Consider the following 18215-nt stretch of genomic DNA (forward strand, 5'->3'; position numbering starts at 1 on the left):
TGCTGAGTGTGCTCTCAACTCCCTTGACATCACTGACCAGCTCCTTTCTCCCAATCATCCATACCCAACAGGTGATATCTTGCATGGAGCTCCAGAGTGTGGGCCATTAACTGTTATTTGGATTTCTTCCATTATTCAGTGATTGCACCAATAATGCTCCCTTTCTCACCACGTTTCTTCTCTCTTGCCCTGTCCAGTCTTGTGGTCAGCACTTTGGTCTTGCCCATGGTGGTGGAGAGGTGACTTATGTATTTATTTCACCAATGACTACCAATTTGAGAATATACATAGACTTGAAGATCCTTATAAACATCTCTGCGAAATGGTTATTAGCTTCGTGTATTGCAGGACCAATTTAACTTGGCTCAAATATCAAACACTGTTGGAAGGAGGAGGGTTCTGCATCCAGGAACAATTAATAACGCCTGAGGATGTTTGTTTCCTGTGAAGCAGACACTGATAGGGAAGACATGCAGACAGGCGGAGACACACTAAAGACAGTTTACTCTAGTCAATTACTTAAGTGGAAAGCAACAGCCTTGGAATACTGTCTGCTTTTCTTCCTCATCCTTGGAAGTAAGATGCAAGAGCTGTTTTATAAACCTTTCTTCTCTTCAAGACTTCAAACACAGGGCCTCCGATTATGTTTTGATAAAAGCAACTTAAATGTGAAAGGAAAAGGGAAACATTTAGTGAGAAAGTAGTTCTGGTATTCAAAGATCCAAATATCTGTCTTGTATTTGAGTTCAGTACTTTGTAAGCAATATTGGTGTTGGTAAAACCACAGACTGAAAAGCTGATAGAACTTCCAGAGAGACTGAATATCAACAAAACATCCAGGAAAAAAAAACACAAAATAAAGGTCATACATTGATTTTTATTTGAGTGAAAAAGTATTTGACCTCCTAACAACCCATAACAACTACAGAGTGCTAAAACATCCATGAAAATGCGTCCTGTCCCTTTAAGAAAATACACACAAACTCCTGCATTCACAACTATCCATCACCATGGGCAAGACCAAAGAACTCAACTCAAAATTGTAGGCCTGTACAAGCCTGGAATCAAGACAGTCAATAATATTGTTGACCTGGACAGGACTGGAATGGTCTACAAGCTTAACAAGATTGTAGACCTGAGCAAGACGAACATGAACTACAAGATCAACACCACAACTGTAGACCTGCACAAACCCTGAATGGACTACAAAACTGATTGTAGCCTGACACAAAACTAGTGGTAGATCTTTACAACAAGATTGCAGACCTGTGCAAGGCTGGATGGACTGGAAGAGCAATAACAAGATTGTAGACCTACACAAAACCGGTGGTAGACCTGCACAGGACTAGCATGAACTACAAGACCAAGAAGATTATAGACCTGTGCAAGGCTGGAATGGACTAAAAGACCATCAGTGAGTTGTTTTAATATAAATAGTCCACACCACACAGTGGTAAAGGTTCCTGGCATGCCCTTCCTGACAAAACCTTCCTATTAATCCCGACTTGGCACTGGCATCTTTAAAGGCCCAGGAATCAAACCTGGGGCATGATGTAGCAATGTGCAGTTTTTGCCATATTTTCATGCATGTGCACATTGCAGATAGACAGCAAACACTTTCCGTTTCATCGTTCATCGAAATCGTTTCATCTTGGAAAAGATGAAATGATTTCGATTTCGATTTCTGAAAGTTCCTTACTTGTGACAAAAAACTTCTTGGTGAAGTTGCAGCTGTCAAAGGCGGCGATTTTCTCTTGTAGGCTGACGGCAAGGATGCTGTGAGAGACAAGGGATTCATTTTTTTATGCATGCCAAGTTCATACATTGCTGCTGCTGTTGATAGAATAGACCAACTTACTGCTTGTTACAATGCAGATCGTATATCTGGGTCTTGAACTGGATGGATTTGACCATTTCACCGGTCCTGAGAGAATACAGGTCGGCACAACAGTAGGGTGGGCTTGTCCTGAAAATACACACCAAAGAAAACAGCTGGATGAGAATGAAAAAGAAACACGTTCCGTTACTTTGCATTACTATGTGCTACTATGGGTCGTGTAGAAAATGTGAATTTTTACATCTTGATGGTATGGGATAATATGTATGCAAAGGTTTAACACAAAAATCATTGCTGATCATTTTGTTCAGTACGTTTTATGAAACACTAATGCAGATGACACACATCTGTAATTATCAGTGAAAACTAACGAAACCAATAAGCTGTTCGGCTGAATGACCTCAACTATTGAACTCAGATAAACCTGAAATCATGGTCCTCAGTTCACACACTAAGAGTGATATTTTCAAAAATGCACATTTTCTCCTCTCCGGTGCACCCCCTCCCAAATATTTATCTGCACAGTGGCGTTTTGAAACTCTTTTTAAAACTACGTATATTGTTGACACACACGCAGTGATATGAGGATGCTGAAAATTGTTACATCATCTGTCGGCAAAAATAAAGCCATTGAACGACTGTAATGCAAGCTTGTATCCCAATGAATGAGAATGAAAACATTTTGAGCGAGTATACCCTCCACAGGAAGAGGAGGTGTTTCAATAAAGTATGAAGTATGACGTATGAGGATGAATGAAAACACGAGTCATTTGGTAAAACTGCACTTTCAGGCAGCTGCAGCATCTATTTTAGGTATTGTGAGTGTACGATCAATCTGGATCATATATACTTTCCTGAAAAGGGTAATTATACATTGATTCATGGCAACAATGATAACTTGTCATTGAAGAATCAAAATGGCACAGGGTGAAATTGTTTTGCTTTAACGGATGACTCGCTTCTAATGGAGGCGATGCAGGGTCATAGGTAATAAGATTTTCTGATCCCGTGGACAATGGGGCACGAGTTGAAAGCATGGCTAAATCACAATTACCATCATGGATCATGACTGAATGTCACTTTCTGCACATGTTAAAGTGACACTGAGCGCCATAGCCCGGCTCAGTAACAGCCCTAATAAGATGCTCCTAATAGATCAGCGTGTCAATTACTATTACTCAGAGTGGCCCTTGGCTTGGAAAGGATGCAAAATGAGGAAGACTGAGTGTGGTCCACTTACTTCCTCTGAAAGAACATGCAACAATTCAAAGAAATCAAGGAGATGGACTGAACGTTTCAGCCGTGTACAGAGGGTGAGATGGTTAACTCATTCAATACCAAATCCTGAATACCTGATCCCAACAACGCATTCATGTGTTCTTTACATTTTTTTTACACCATGTCTTTATGTTCGTTCAACATCCACACACAAACTGTGTTTGGAGGACAAGACATCATCAGACAGCACAATTGTTCAGTGACAAAAATCAGTACGTACATGAATGTGATATTCACTTCCTTGTGGGACAAAAACAAGCTCCCAACTAACCGCATGGCTTTTTTTTGTTTTAAACAAAATGTCACTTTGTTAAATAGTTTGGCGGATAACCCTAGAGAGTTAGCTCGCCGCCGTCAGTGACAAAGCGTGGAAACAGAGATGCCAAAAAAGTTGAACAGCATAGATTTGATAAGGGAGTCATCAAACAAGGCTGGCATGGATTAGCGTAGCCTGTGGCAAACAGAAATCAATTGAGTTCCGCTACTAAATTACTTATCAATCCACCTGTAGCTACAATATAGGATGTTTAACGTAAAACTGATCAATCAGACCACAATCTCAACACATTCAGAGGATAACTCTTAATGCCATTAGAGGACACGGACAATGCTTACCGCACTCAGCATAAACACAACGACTACATGATTATGTTTACAGTATTTACTGCTATAGCTTGACATACAGATGACGCAAACGAGCGTGCGTCCTTTGTGCACAGCGCAGACTTCAGTAAGAGTGGGTGCGTGCATGTATGTGGGTGGTTTTACTGTGACAGTGAAGAAAACCATAACCTCATGGTGGATAAAAAGCAGCACTTGGACAAATCCCTTTAATCTGGAGGCTCACTTTACGCAAATGCTTGATTATTTCCATTTAATACACTTTACATGGATACATCCAGCCCACAGAGAAAATCTGTTCTAACACACAATGGGCCAACAGATACCATTGTAAAAGCCATAGAGGTTTTCCATGTTATCTATAGTATGATAGTAAACAGACGATACGGTTGCAATAACTACAACCTCATTGCTTGACATCATTATTAATGTAATAATAGCATACCATTAGCATAATGACATCATGGATAAGTTGGTGGATTGTGCAGAAAAACACCCATGTGCTCTCAGTGCACAACATTTCTGTTGGTGTGTATATAAATATACATATGTGTAAATGTACGCATATGTGTGAATGTGTAATTGTCACTGACAATGTACAAAAGGAGAGGGACTGCCTCCTACCACCCAGTATACCCCGCCCCGTGCAGCAAGGCCAAGCTCCCACCACCAGAGAACTACCGGCCCCACGGATGTGGGCAAAGCCAAGATCCCACCGCCAAAGCCTCCCCCCCTCAAAGTGACCAGCAAGGGGCCACGGAGAGGCAAACCCGACCAGAAACAGGGTTTGCAGCCAACCCCCGAGACTGGCGAGAGACCACACCCCACTAGGGCAGAAGGGCATCAAGGACCACACATTAGCAGGCGCGAGAGCGCCCCCGCCAGCCGGAAGGGAGCCCGCCCACAGACAGAGGTGGCGTCCCACCCCCCGCCACAGCGCAGACCTGTCACCACCACATCTCCCATCCAGGCAACAGTAAGCAACAGTAAACAACAATAGACATCCAATGATCTGAACCTAATTAACTCGTTAGCTTGCTAGCAAGCTGCTGTCTTAAGTCGCTGCAGCATAAGAGGTGTGCAATGTGATGGAAGCAATGAATAATAGGAGTGTAAAGGGGACTATAAAGGTGTACATGTAATCATCAATGTACCTGTTACTACATGCTCACAGCATGGATACTAGGTGTGTCCCATTAATGTATTAATTAGCCGCCTCTTTTTTTATATCTTTAGAACACACAGAAAAGAGAAAGACGTGTGCTCATGTGTCACATAAGAATTGCGGTTGATTTCCGTTTCCTTTTAACTCTAGTTTGATTGAAATAATATTGAATTTATGAACACAAATGAATTATGTGTCATTATCTTATCTCATTACTGCCATGTTGAATTGAATGGTGCTTAATGTGGTGTTTTTGTTTATGATTCCAACCTCCAAGTATGCATAACCGAAAATGAGGCGGGAATAGCTCTACGTTGGACCTGAAACAAATGGTCATTTCAATAGAATATGTGTTTAAAAAAGCATGAAATTTATTTATCTATTGAAAAATGCATCATTACATCTCAAATGTATTTACAAATACATTTCCAGAAATGACAATAAATTAAAATCCAGAATAAATTAAAAATAGATTAAAATCCAAAGGCATCAGGACATGCACATACACCCCGCCCAGCCCCCCCACCACCCTTTTTTTCTGGTCTGTTTTTCCTTTAATTTGCAAATCTTGTAATCTAACCCTTGAGCTAACTGCACCAACTTCTCCACCAGCACCGCTCTACTGGCCAAGACTCCAATCTGTTTTCCATTTAAGTGTCAGGACTGCATCCTTTTTCGTGGTTAACAAAAGCTGTGATTTCAAAATGATTATAGACTAAAAACTGTGTGAGGACCTTCGTAAGTTTATGATCAGGCTCAATGGAAAGAACAGCATCACACCCGGACGCCGTTTTACTTCTCGTCTCTGACCAGGGTGTTATTTACCAAGCGCTTCTTGGAGGAAAGCGCCAGCGGGTGCCATTCAGCCAGAGGTCAGCGTTTTCTTCTTTTCAACACAGTCAGTGTTTTCAACATTAGGGTGAATTGCCAAACCATCAAAACGCAGCTCGTCTGTGTCAGTTAGGACATAGGAAAAACAAAAGTCCAAGTAAACTGAAAATAACCAGAAGGAAGTCGCAGCGCAAATGTCCTTATTTTATATCCTTGGGAGGGAAATGTGTGGTTCGATTTGTCGCAACTCTTTCAAATCAAACTGAATATGGAAAATGCCGCTTCAACAAAATACAGGTGGTCCCTGTTTTACAATGCTTTGTGGTTACAAACGCATTCCCGTGTATGGTTAATACTGTGCAAAACAAATCGGGAATGAAAGTGAAAGTGAAAAGAGAACAGGAATTGGTCATGTTAAAATGTTCAGTGGACAAATAAACACTGGTTCTGTGCCTGGTCCAAGCCACTCAAACGCTGCGACCATTGTGAAAGGATAGGCTGCAACACACCCCCGGGACGCTAATGAGGATAAGCGGCATAGAAAATGGATGGATGGATGGATGTGAAAAGATCTGCTCTTATGAAACGACAGTAATAACTGAGCAGTGCAGTGCTCTCATTACTGTACTGTGCATCATTTCTGGTGTTTATAATGGTCACACATGCACAGAGATTGTATTCATAACACATCTTAAAACGGCACAAACCTGATGGAAAATAAACATGCTTGATTGAATGTTCTTGTTTAAATTCATGTTCGTCCATTGATTAACCCCACCACTATTTATTTAAGAAGAATATGTAAGTCACATTCCAACAAAGAAATGATCTATACAGCCGTCCCTCGTTTATAGCGGTTAATCGGTTCCAGACTTGACATTAAATGAATTTCCACAATATAAGATTCAATGTTAATCAATATATTTTGGTAGAGCATAGAAAACCTGTTTATGACTTTCTAAATAAGCCTTTAAATATTATTAGAGCCTACAAATATGAAATAACACCCCTATAGTCAGCTTTACACTCTTGTTATTCATTGATAGCCTCAAATTTACTTCAAATTTACCACTTCCACAGTAGAAATGAGGATATTTTTCCCCACTCCATCATGTGGGAAATGCCATAGCCGACTGCAGTGACATGCAGTGTTCAGGTAATGTAATGTAAGATAATGTTGCAATGCGTTTTGTCATAACATAACATAACAATTGTATTTAATTATACTTTGAATAATAAGAGACGATAGTCTGCCATCATCTGAAAATCGAACCGCGTATTACGAGGGACGACTGTACTTTGGTTTGTAACTCACCCTGAGGATCCTGTGCTCTTGCAAACGCCAAGCAAGGGTCTCTTGTCAGAGAAACTGTCTCCTTTCTGAGGAGCTGAAAATGAGAAGGCGAGACACGTTTATTATGTCTGTTCATTTATTGTAACTCAACACACCTCCTCAATAGCATACTACATAGCATGAGCGAGTGGAAGTCACACAGTGACTTGTGATCACATGGTTGGATGGCGCATTGGGTTACAACGTCAGCACTTGGCAAAGGGGACTGCTGTTGTGAGTCCAAGTCAGGGTGAAAGTATGAATATATAATTATCATTGTTATTTTTTGAACAATACTGGCCCTCACAGTGTTTGTGGGGAAAGATTCTGGCCTCAGGAAGCGAATGCACCACCTGCCACTGCAGCAGGGGGTCACATAGTGAAAAATGAAAGGCTGCAACTTTGTCAAATTTCATATCGGGTTCGAAAAATAACAAGGTTATGTTCATATATAATACTTACTGATATGCGGGGCAGGCAAAATGCGAGCCGTTCTCACCGGGCCGTGACGCACAGAGAACAGTTCCTGGGCTTCTCCTGCCGCCTGAAATGTATCAACAGAATCAACACGAAAAAATAAATGTAGAGTCAGTGCAGATTACAGTGCATCCAATATGAAATGATACATGCATGAAGTTGTTTTGACCATCACTGTCCTTAGTAATGAGGTCATGTCTGCTACAAACTGCTTAGGTTCTCTCTGGTAACTCCTGCTTCCTACAACTCACCAACTTCATTGATCTTTGCAGGTTATTAAAGATAACAATTGCTTTAAAAAAATAACTCATTATTATATAATTAACAAGTTACTTCTGCTGTCTAGCAAAAAATCCTGAAGGAGAATGTGTGACCATTTGTTGGTAACCTCAAGCTGAAAGCAACTTGGGTTCTACAGCAGGACAATGATCTAAAACACACCAGCAAGTCCATCTCTGAATGGCTGAAGAAAAAACAAATGAAGACTTTGGAGTGGCCTAGTCAAAGTCCTGACCTGAACCCTATTGAGATGCTGTGGCATGACCTTCAGAAAAAGAACATTTTACCAACAGTAAAATATGGTGGTGGTAGTGTAATGGTCTGGAGCTGTTTTGTTGCTTCAGGACCCGGAAGACTTGCTGTGATGAATGGAAACATGAATTATGCTGAGGGCCATCTGTTGGTGACCTCCAGCTGAAACCAACATGGGTTGCGCAACAGGTCCAGGATCCAAAACACACCAGCAAGTCCACCTCTGAATGGCTGAAAAAAAACCAAATGAAGACTTTGGAGTGGCCTAGTCCAAGTCCTGACCTGAATCCTATTGAGATGCTGTGGCATGACCTTCAAAAGGCTTCATGCTGGAAAAGCCTCCAATGTGGCTGAATGACAACAATTCTGCAAAGACGAGTGGGCCAACATTCCTCCACAGCGCTGGAAGAGACTAATTGCAAGTTATCACAAGTGCTTGATTGCAGTTGTTGCTGCTAAGGGGGGGGGGGGCAACTGCCACATTTCACTGACAGTGACGGTAACGGCATTGTGACTTTGTTTATTTGTAATTAATCAGATGACTTGTTACTGGAAAGAGTAACAGGGTTAGTAACGCTGTTCTTACTCCCAACGGCTGAGCGTACCCAAAGGCTGGCCCAGTTGGTGAGAACCATAAATCTTTATGATGTTTGAAATCCAAGGAATTCCAATGGAGGCTGTGGGTTTAAACATCCATTGGTGTGTGATGCTGTTATACGTATGGGCTCAAAGGGCTGCACTGATCCTTGTGGTGTCAGGTGATATAATAGCACATTGTCATAAGTGCACCACGCCCCACTTTTCTCATTCTTTTATGCATTAAATTACAGCAAAAGCGGCATTATCACTTTATCACTGCTTTAATCTGTTTGTTTAAGTCTTTAAACCTATCTGATGGGATGATCGCTCTTTTGCGCAATTAGACTTTGCAGATTGACAGATTAAGAGCCTTTTTTTTTTTATAAAGTGCTTGAAGTCCAGTGGTGGTGGATTAACACTGTCCGAGCAGGTTATATGAGCACACAGAAGGAATAAGAGGATATGGTATGATTCCAACAGAGTCAAATGGACATGTGACAAAGAATAATGGAATTTTCAGGATTAAAATGCATGATGTTAATGCCTGAGGTTATTGTGCATTACCCGGGCTGCTCATCTTTGTGTCAAGCGCTGTCACCAACGCCGCCGCCACCCCCCCACAATACATCAGCGCCTGGTGGATGCAATATGCCAAAGTGCTTTTCGGTGCTGTTTAGCTGCAGTTATTCATGATATTCATTTCTCTATGTTTTTTGCCGCATCCGTGTCATTCTGTTTTAATCCCTGGATATAATGCTATAAGCTGTGAACAAAGATCTGGGTCATATTCACAAGTGAACAAACTGACACAGGATGCTTCAGCAACAGGTGTGTGGGGTTTTTTTTGGCAGTGGACAAACCCAGTTAGGCTAGTTGCTGTTTCCCTCCATCGGAGTTGGGGTTTTATCCATTAACTGTACGCTATATCGGCTGCACGGCGGAAAAGTGGTTAGCTAGGAGACCCGAGTTTTCCCCGTCCATGCGTGGGTCTTCTCCAGGGACTCCCGTTGCTAGGTTAATTGGCGACTCCAAATTGTCCATAGGTATGAATGTGAGTGTGAATGGTTGTTTGTCTATATGTGCCCTGTGATTGGCTGGCCACCAGTCCAGGGTGTATCCCGCTTCTCTGGATAGCGGTACAGGATGAATGAATGTACGCTATATACCCTGCAAATAAGTCATCAGGCAGCGTTTTAACTGCACAAAGTCAAAACAAAGGCATTCCCAAGCCAGTTGAGTTGAGAGACAGTCTATCCAATCCTGGTTCTTCCTAGCGGTTGCCCGTGTCCTGAACACCTCCCCAGAGAGGCATCCTGACCAGATGTCTGAGCCACCTCATTTGGATCCTCCAAAAGTGGAGAAACAGCAGTTCTATTCCGGCTTTCTCCTGGATGACAGTGCTTTTCACCTTATCTCTAAGGGAGAGCCCAGCCACCTTAAGAACTACCCAAAGCGTATGACCTTAGTTGAGGGTAGGAACGGAGGTCAGCTGGTAAACTGAGAGCTTTGCCTGTCAGCAACAGGCCGATGTGAGTCTGCACTGCAGATGCCGCACCGACCCGTCTGTCCAGCAGACAAATAGCAAATATTCATGTAAAAACAGTAAAGTATTTTATTGTTTCAACCTTTCATCCACATAGAATAAAAAGTTGTAGGTGCCCTGAAATGGTATCATAGAGGTGTTTTAATTGCGGCCTTTCTAGGTGGAATAGGTGTAGTACATGCATTCAGTAGCTGCCTCTTTTTAGCTGTTTTTATATCTTTAGAACATACACAAAAAAGAGAAAGACCTCTCAAATAACAATTGTGGATGAGGGGCGAACTTCCAAAAGTATATGAGCACACTCTTGCATTCATGCTGTCTTAGTGTTAATGACAGATGCCATGTTTCTCAATAGAAATAATCACAATGACTCAAAATTGGATGAGAAATAACTCACAAATTAAAGCAATACCACAATGTACCAGTGATAGGGCGGAACAACTGGTGTAAAGCGAGGATGCCCGACGAGTTCTGAGCGGTAACCTCCTCAGACAAAGCAAAGCGGAGCCATTCGTTTGTGGCCTAGATCCCCTCATCTCAACACCTATACAGACAATTACACCACAATCTTTTCAACGGGTGGCAGATGACAGATCCCCGGCGTGAGGCGAGAGTAATCTACCATCACCTCTGTCAGCAAGCACACAACAAGCAAGATTCCTTATCTCTGAGTGCACACAAGTGTGAACTAGCGCGTGGCCGTACTCTGCCGGGCCATTAGAGAAGGTGTTGGCTCGGCAACTGTCATAAATACTTCACAAAGCACTCCAGACCCCAAGATCACGGCACCTTTGCAGCTATCTTAAGACCCCGAATAAACACCACAACACACCAGCACAATATAAACGTTTAACACCGCAATTAACACGCAAGTGCACGGATTCCTGAAATAAAATGATACCTGTATTTGTTATTAATTCGTTCCAAAGTATTCAATGAAAATATTCCAAAAAGAAATAATGTATCTCCAATTCATCTGCTCCAGACACTCAACAATATTAATACAAAGCACATTTCATAGCAAATGATCATAACTGTACATGCAGACAAAGTGAAATACATACAGTATAAATTAGGATTAATGGACATTACACGCAAGTGCTGGACATGCAATTTCCTTTGGCTCCACTGTGGGTTGTTTTGCAGCAGTTATCAATGAAAACAAGATTTTTTGTGGAAGCGTGTTAGTTACTAAGACTACAATATCATAAATGATATCATAGACTGGAGACAGACTATAACTTCTGAGTTGAGCGTATGCTAATGGACACATTTTGTAATACTGACACGTTACAAAAACAGTCACAAGACTAAGTCACCAACATCCATCCATCCATTTTTCTCCATGGGTCCGGGTCCGGGTGGCAGGGGAAGCAGTCTCAGACTACCCGGCCCCCGGCCAGAAACAGAACCCTCTGAGAGTCGGGGCGTATGAAGATCGAAGTACAGCTGTAGTTTATTTTTACTGATATTTTTATACTGTATGTATTTCTTTTCATCTCCCTCATTCCAAAAACATGTTAGGTTCATTGTGCATAAGTATGAATGTGAGTGTGAATGGTTGTTTGTCTATATGTGCCCTGTGATTGGCTGGCCACCAGTCCAGTCTATTCTTCCCATTTTGTCGGTTTTTTAATTTTTATTTAGTAGTATTTTACTACTACAATGTGCCACGGGACAATAATAAAGAAGCCATGTTCCATATATGGCTCCAGGGCCGCACTCTGGACACGCCTACAATGACTAAAATAAACAAAAACACATCTGACATGTGTGTTTTTCTATTAGCTTTATAGTGAACATTTGTATAGTTTGAAAATGTTAGATATAGATATTAGCAATGCACCATAATTATGGGACCAATAATTTCTTCTTCCTTCTTACTTCCAGGTGTATATCTATATTTAAAAAGTAGATATTAAAAAGTTGGGCTGTACGGCGGTCGAGTGGTTAGCACACAGACCTCACAGCTAGGAGACCAGGGTTCAATTCCACCCTGCATGTTCTCCCTGTGCATGCGTGGGTTTTCTCCGGGTACTCCGGTTTCCTCCCACATTCCAAAAACATGCTAGGTTAATTGGTATGAATGTGAGTGTGAATGGTTGTTTGTCTACATGTGCCCTGTGATTGGCTTGCCACCAGTCCAGGGTGTACCCCGCCTCTTGCCCGAAGACAGCTGGGATTTGGGTCCAGCAATTTCCCCATTTTCAATGCTTGATCCTCTTTTGTACGGTGAATGGTCAAAGCCCATTCCATGCGTTCTGTGGTCTACATTGCCATCTACTGGCCTTACATCAGAACTACAGGATTTGTGTTGACAGTAAAATGATGGGGGACATGCCACAGGCCATTTTAACTTTATTTTTTTTATACAATACAATATGGTATTTTTATAAAATGTGTGATTCACAAATACAAGTTTTTTCACCCAGAGGCAGTTCTCTGGTTTTTATTTTGCTTTCACCCCTCAACGCAGTCTACAAACGAAAAATATATCCTACCCACTCAGAAAGCGCAGACATGCAGTGGTACTTATTGATTGAATAAGTCATGGAATAGGATACACTTCAGTCACATGTTCCAATGCTTCTGCTCACATGGGTTCAAACAAACGGTGCTATCTTCTAGGTTGTGACATGTACCACCTTCTCTGGTTTCATATTCATCTTTTCAGGTCGAACCCAAATACACGGTGTGTCACGGACGACCAGAATTACTTCCATTTGCTAAATGCTACTGAATGATGAAAATAATAATAATAAATAATGGAGAACCAGAGTAAATTGTGGAGAAAGCCACAAAGCCACGATGTTTGCTAAATACAAGGATGAAGAGTCTTGAACCAGTCATGATGTGCTATATATATCACTATATTGACACTTACTATGGTACCCATTATGGCATTGGATGCTCATATCACCCAGTACTTCGGCATTTCTAAGTGCATATGGAAGTGAACAAAGCATTTTGGGTATCCTTCAACAAGCTTCTTAGAAATTATGTGTCTATTGTCAATCTAGAATCACAAACTTATTTGTTAGATTTGCTGAAAGTTTGCTTGTTTGGTCACCAACAAACCATAATACAGCTGGTGCTGCAGTTCCACGGGCCAATCAAATGTGTTACTTACAGATACGCTCCAAATCTGAATCCCATCAGTGTAACCAATCATGAGACAGAGGGGGGGGTCGGTTGCGCCACCGTGCATCTCCATAAACTCTGGGTTCCGTGCAGAGTCTGTACAAACAGAAAGGTTACATTAACGCTGAACTATAAGACACAAATGTGCTTCATGTCACATTCACATGTTCACACGACACCAATCGCAAGCTACCGGTTGGTGGATTGCGGAGGTAGTGCGGATTGATCGCATAAACTGATCACTTTGTACATGTCATATGATATCATATGTCATATGAGTCAGCTGACAGTAAGATCACTTTTGGATTCGTTCTCCCAAGTGGTAATGGTGAGCAGACGTCTCAAACCATGCAACTTTCATCCTTACTATACCGATTACGAAGAAACTAAGTCAGCGGCAAGACGGCAATTAGACGGCCACCACGAGCCAGTTGGGAGGCAGTTTGAGCCACTGCATGCCACTAGGCACCTTATTGGCGACACAAGGCGTCACAGCAAATTGCATTGGCACGAACTGTGGACTTTTAGCATTACTTAACCGTTTAGAGCCAACGTAAACGTTACACTGTCAACAGCCTTAACGTTAGCTAATGCTAACGGTGCCAACAGGAAATAGCAACTAAATGCAGCGCAACGAAATCATCTTCCGGTCAAACGCCGCTATTACTGGTGTCTTAGTGCAGGAGGAACTTTTGTTGTGTGCTGGGCTGTGTCGTACTGTGCATGATGTGTGAGGTCTGAGCGCTTGCGCCACGTTTGAAACAGGCGCAGAAGAGGGAGTCGGCTGCATCTGCACTTCAGAAGGCAGCGGATGCGGCTGGAGGGGCCCAACAGAGGTGGATAAACCTGCCTTTCATTCATGTTTTCATTGAATAATGTGAGAAGACTAGAAATAAATGCATTGTGAAAAAGAAAAGGTGAATTGTGGATACCAGTACTTTGTTCGTGTTCTAGTAAAAGAAGCATATTGGCTTTTTTTTGGCTTGAAATAAGCTATGGAAATAAATGTTACCAAACTCTTCAAGCTCTTGGCCATCGTCATTTTGCAAAAGTAGCTCTCAGAAGAAAAAACCTTGGTGACGCCGAATATAGCCAGTAGTACATTTACACTGCATGTTTGTGATCGGTATTGGTATCTATTTGGATATATCTCATGGATAATCGGGATCAGTATTGCCAGCATAAAATCCTGATCAGAACAGCCCTAGGTTTTACCCTTGGTGGTTGGTTAGTTCGTTATGCTTCTACTAATTCTACTATTGTCTTGAGCAGATTTTGCAAGTTTTCATTGACAGCCATGCAGATCAGTATAAGGCATATGGTCTGAACCCCACACACGTAAACATTTAAAACATTTGTTCCACAAATTCACTCAAATTCAAAAGGGTACTTACCATTAATGTCGGCCTTTTCAAATCGAACCCAAATTATTTTCTCCTTTTCATCAGTTTGCAGACCCCCAGAGTACGCCTATAGTTGAAAGACCAGACCAGGAACATAATAATTTTTCCTCTAAATATTTAACAGGCCTTTGTAGTGAATTCATAAGAGAGGACAATTACCTGAGGAACGACATCTTGCAAGAAGGTCACCACGCTTTCCATGTAAGACTGCTCCCTGCAACAACAAAACATTAGGGTCATCAATTAATACAAATGATTCTCTGGGAAATGTTGTAAATGGTGAAAAAGACACAAAGGAAACCAGGTCTAGGGGTTGGGTCTTGGCACCAAACAGCCACACGGGATTCACAAACAATACCACAGTCTGACTCACGTCAACACAAAACTTGGGCTGCACAACCAAACTGCTTGAGAGAGGTCAGGCGTTTATTCCTTTACCATTATGCCTGTTTCACAGTTGGTTCCGGGTAGGTGGGTGCTGTGATTGTTTATTGCATTGAATTGTGCCTGACACTGAAAAACCTGCCCATGAGGTTTTGGTTGTCACCTGAATAGAACTCAACAGAATGATGCCCCCAGAGTTTAGTCTAGGTCAGCACACAAACACACCAGGTGGACACCCAACTCAACATCACCTCGCCTGATCCCAGGTTGTATCCAACATAGCAGGTCCACAGATCTGGCGACTAGTCCTGAACTAGATGCTTCAAAAAACAAAAAATAATCCATCAGAAGCCACCACCACCAGCTGATTTCACCATCCAAGCATCTTAGGAAAAGGAATGGGAGTCCAAGAATGTACCAAAAAAGTTTCTGGTACCACACCCCACCCTACCCTACTCTACCCATCACTTTCAGACCCTGGAACCACAGATTCAGGACTAGACATGGCCCCTGCTGGGCCTGCCTTCATGACAACCTTCAGGCAACGCATCATTCAAGCCTGGTGGAGACTCAAAGGAGGTCTGGCCATCCTCCATGCAGCAGAACAAAAAGGCTTGGCTCAAAAGAGTTTTGTAGATTTCTTGCCAGGGGAATAAGGAAGTACAAATTTAGGTGGAATTTTAGAGGGAAATACATGCGATCCTTACGTAGCAGCTTGTGCTCGCACCAAAGCCCCTCCAGCACAGCGACTCGATCTGCGAGGCGATTCCGAAGACATTTCACCTGTTTTGTTAAAAAAATACAATAAAAATCAGCAATTATTGACAACAGAATTTAAGAATTATTATAAAAAGCTGATCCCAAAGTAATTTTTACTGATGCTTTGTAAAAATTAATGGCAGATGTTCAACTTCATCACATCAGTCTGGCCAAATCAAATGTATCCTTTGTGAATGCAATCAGACCAGTGGCATGATGGGAAATCCAGAGAAAAAAAAACATTGTATATGAAAACTGAAAATATGAAAACATGAAAACATATGAAAACATACAAAATTTATTGTATTTGTTATGTTGTAAAGTTGACTTAAAAACATGTTGGACAGTTATTGAAATATTTATTGATCACGACAGATTTAAGGGTACCTTTTATACCGGTCTTTGCATTGTTCTTTTATTGAACAAACCAAATAGTCTTATGTGTGGCGGAGCGCTCACATTTATTTAACGTTGTGTTTTTATTATAAATTTGAGGTATTACTTTTGAGTTTTACTTTGCTTTGCATTGAGAGCTTGTGAAATGTAATTGCAATACAGTCGATTACGCTGCAAGCATGCATGTCGAGTCTGTATGAAACATAACGCAACATAACGTCGTCTTCACTGTAGTTAGCAGATTCAGACCATTATAGCAATTTTTTCTTTTTTTTTTCTAAAAGGGAAAAGTGAAAAAAAATGTTCTTGTGTTATTGAGCCTTTTGGAGACCCTAGCATGTATGCAGGTATGCATGTATACCCTGGCCCTCAGACGATGTCCTGGTCCTTTTGTAGCTCTTCGCCAAATGCTACAGGCGCCGTTTCCTGGAGAGTCAACTTAGTGAACGATCACAACTCTTGATGATTAGCTTCTTAGCTTATTTTATCGCAAGTGAACAATGGCATTTCATTCTGCTATAGAACCAACACGCCCAGGTGTTGTGACGGAGGGCCTGAGTAAACTCTCTTGCCATGCAGCCTGTTTGCTAGCAAAAGAAAATGAAAACAAACATGCATGCACATGTCAAAATATCCAGGCCAGCAAAATTATCAATGTTGTTTTCATTTATCGTGATCTTAATTGATATATTGATGATTGTGACAGGAGGTGACAAGCAGTGTGTTTTTTGTTTTTTTAATTCTAAGACTAAACTATGGCGGTTGCGCCACAGATGTTTGTTTACATGTCTGAAGATGTGATCAATCATCTTAAGAGCGCAAAAGCAATATGAGCAAATGTGGACAACCAACAGCATCTAAGAGCCTAAAAATATCTAAAAATGCAAGCAAAGTCATGATAAATAATAAAATAAAAAAGTATTTTGGACAAAATGTACATGTTTTCCTTTTTTTATGTACCAATTAGATTACGTTTCAGCACTGGCACCAGTATGAGATTATATCTCAATAATTACCAAACTGCAGTTATGATGAATTGCTGTATTTACACTTATATTTACTTATATTTCAGCTTTTTTCACTCAGCTTTTGGCTTGCTTTTGCTAGACATAGCCTGGTTATGCTCCCATTTGGTGATACCATATCTGGTATTACAAAAATAGCAATCTAACAGTACCATTAATCCTGGTGTTTCGGTGCTAAAAACCTTCCATTGCTGTTTGCATTCTCATTGACCAAAGGCTTATGCAACAATATGAAGACTCGATGCCAGCAGTGCCCATGCTATGCAATGAGACGACACGAAAATCCCACAGATTTCCTGAGATTATAAATGCTACGTTAATAATAATCGTAATTGTTCTGTAATGAAATGTGCAGTGTCAAACGTTTTAAAACATAAAACGTGAAACCCAGTTCCATTCGGGGCTAGCAATATCCACCTAAATAAATCACTTGAATAGCTTTAAATTACGCTTTTGAGCAGAAAGCAGGAAAAAACGCAATGTTGATGATTTAAGAGAGTCATTTTTAAATGCCGTACCTCGTTGTTGTTTGATATTGTTGTGCTAGTCTGACGAGCTCTACACAAAACCCAGTATAAACACAGGAGACCAGGAAGTGTTTCTCGCAAAAGGCCAATCAAATTGCTCAGAGACTTTTTCAGCCAATCATGTAATGAAAAAGGCGGGCTTTAAACATAGCTAACCAATTAGATACAAGACGTAGTGTACTTTACTGGCGATCATTGCTCAGCCCCTATCAGACTTGTAAATACATAGAATGGTGATTTTTAGAAAGAAATTGTATAATTGCAATACGTTGCTTGCAGACATGCTTAAAGAGGAGAAATTTGCGGCGTTATGAGATGGCAGGTATTTGGAATGGCGAACCTATGCTGAATTCTCCTTTGGGAATCCATGGTTAGTATACAGAAG

The 18215-nt window shown here is 41.3% G+C and overlaps 1 protein-coding gene across 4 annotated transcripts in view; it reads right to left on the reverse strand.

Annotated features, from left to right (window-relative positions):
• Positions 1 to 17934, reverse strand: part of bcas3 (BCAS3 microtubule associated cell migration factor) — a 208434-nt gene extending 190500 nt beyond the window's left edge. For all 4 annotated transcript variants that reach the window (XM_058079792.2, XM_078792600.1, XM_078792602.1 and 1 more), the window contains exons 1-9: positions 17822 to 17934; positions 15831 to 15906; positions 14899 to 14953; positions 14731 to 14806; positions 13326 to 13432; positions 7528 to 7609; positions 7048 to 7120; positions 1859 to 1966; positions 1700 to 1776 (exon numbers count right to left, since the gene is read on the reverse strand). In XM_058079792.2, coding sequence (XP_057935775.2) covers positions 1700 to 1776; positions 1859 to 1966; positions 7048 to 7120; positions 7528 to 7609; positions 13326 to 13432; positions 14731 to 14806; positions 14899 to 14953; positions 15831 to 15901 — 649 coding nt within the window. In that variant the 5' untranslated portion in view covers positions 15902 to 15906; positions 17822 to 17934. The remainder of the gene's footprint in view (positions 1 to 1699; positions 1777 to 1858; positions 1967 to 7047; positions 7121 to 7527; positions 7610 to 13325; positions 13433 to 14730; positions 14807 to 14898; positions 14954 to 15830; positions 15907 to 17821) is intronic.
• Between the last annotated feature and the right edge of the window lie 281 nt (positions 17935 to 18215).

Source organism: Doryrhamphus excisus, linkage group LG8, assembly GCF_037039965.1.
Source record: "Doryrhamphus excisus strain RoL-2023G ecotype Guam linkage group LG8, RoL_Dexc_Guam_v1.1, whole genome shotgun sequence".
Taxonomy (NCBI): Eukaryota; Metazoa; Chordata; class Actinopteri; order Syngnathiformes; family Syngnathidae; genus Doryrhamphus; species Doryrhamphus excisus.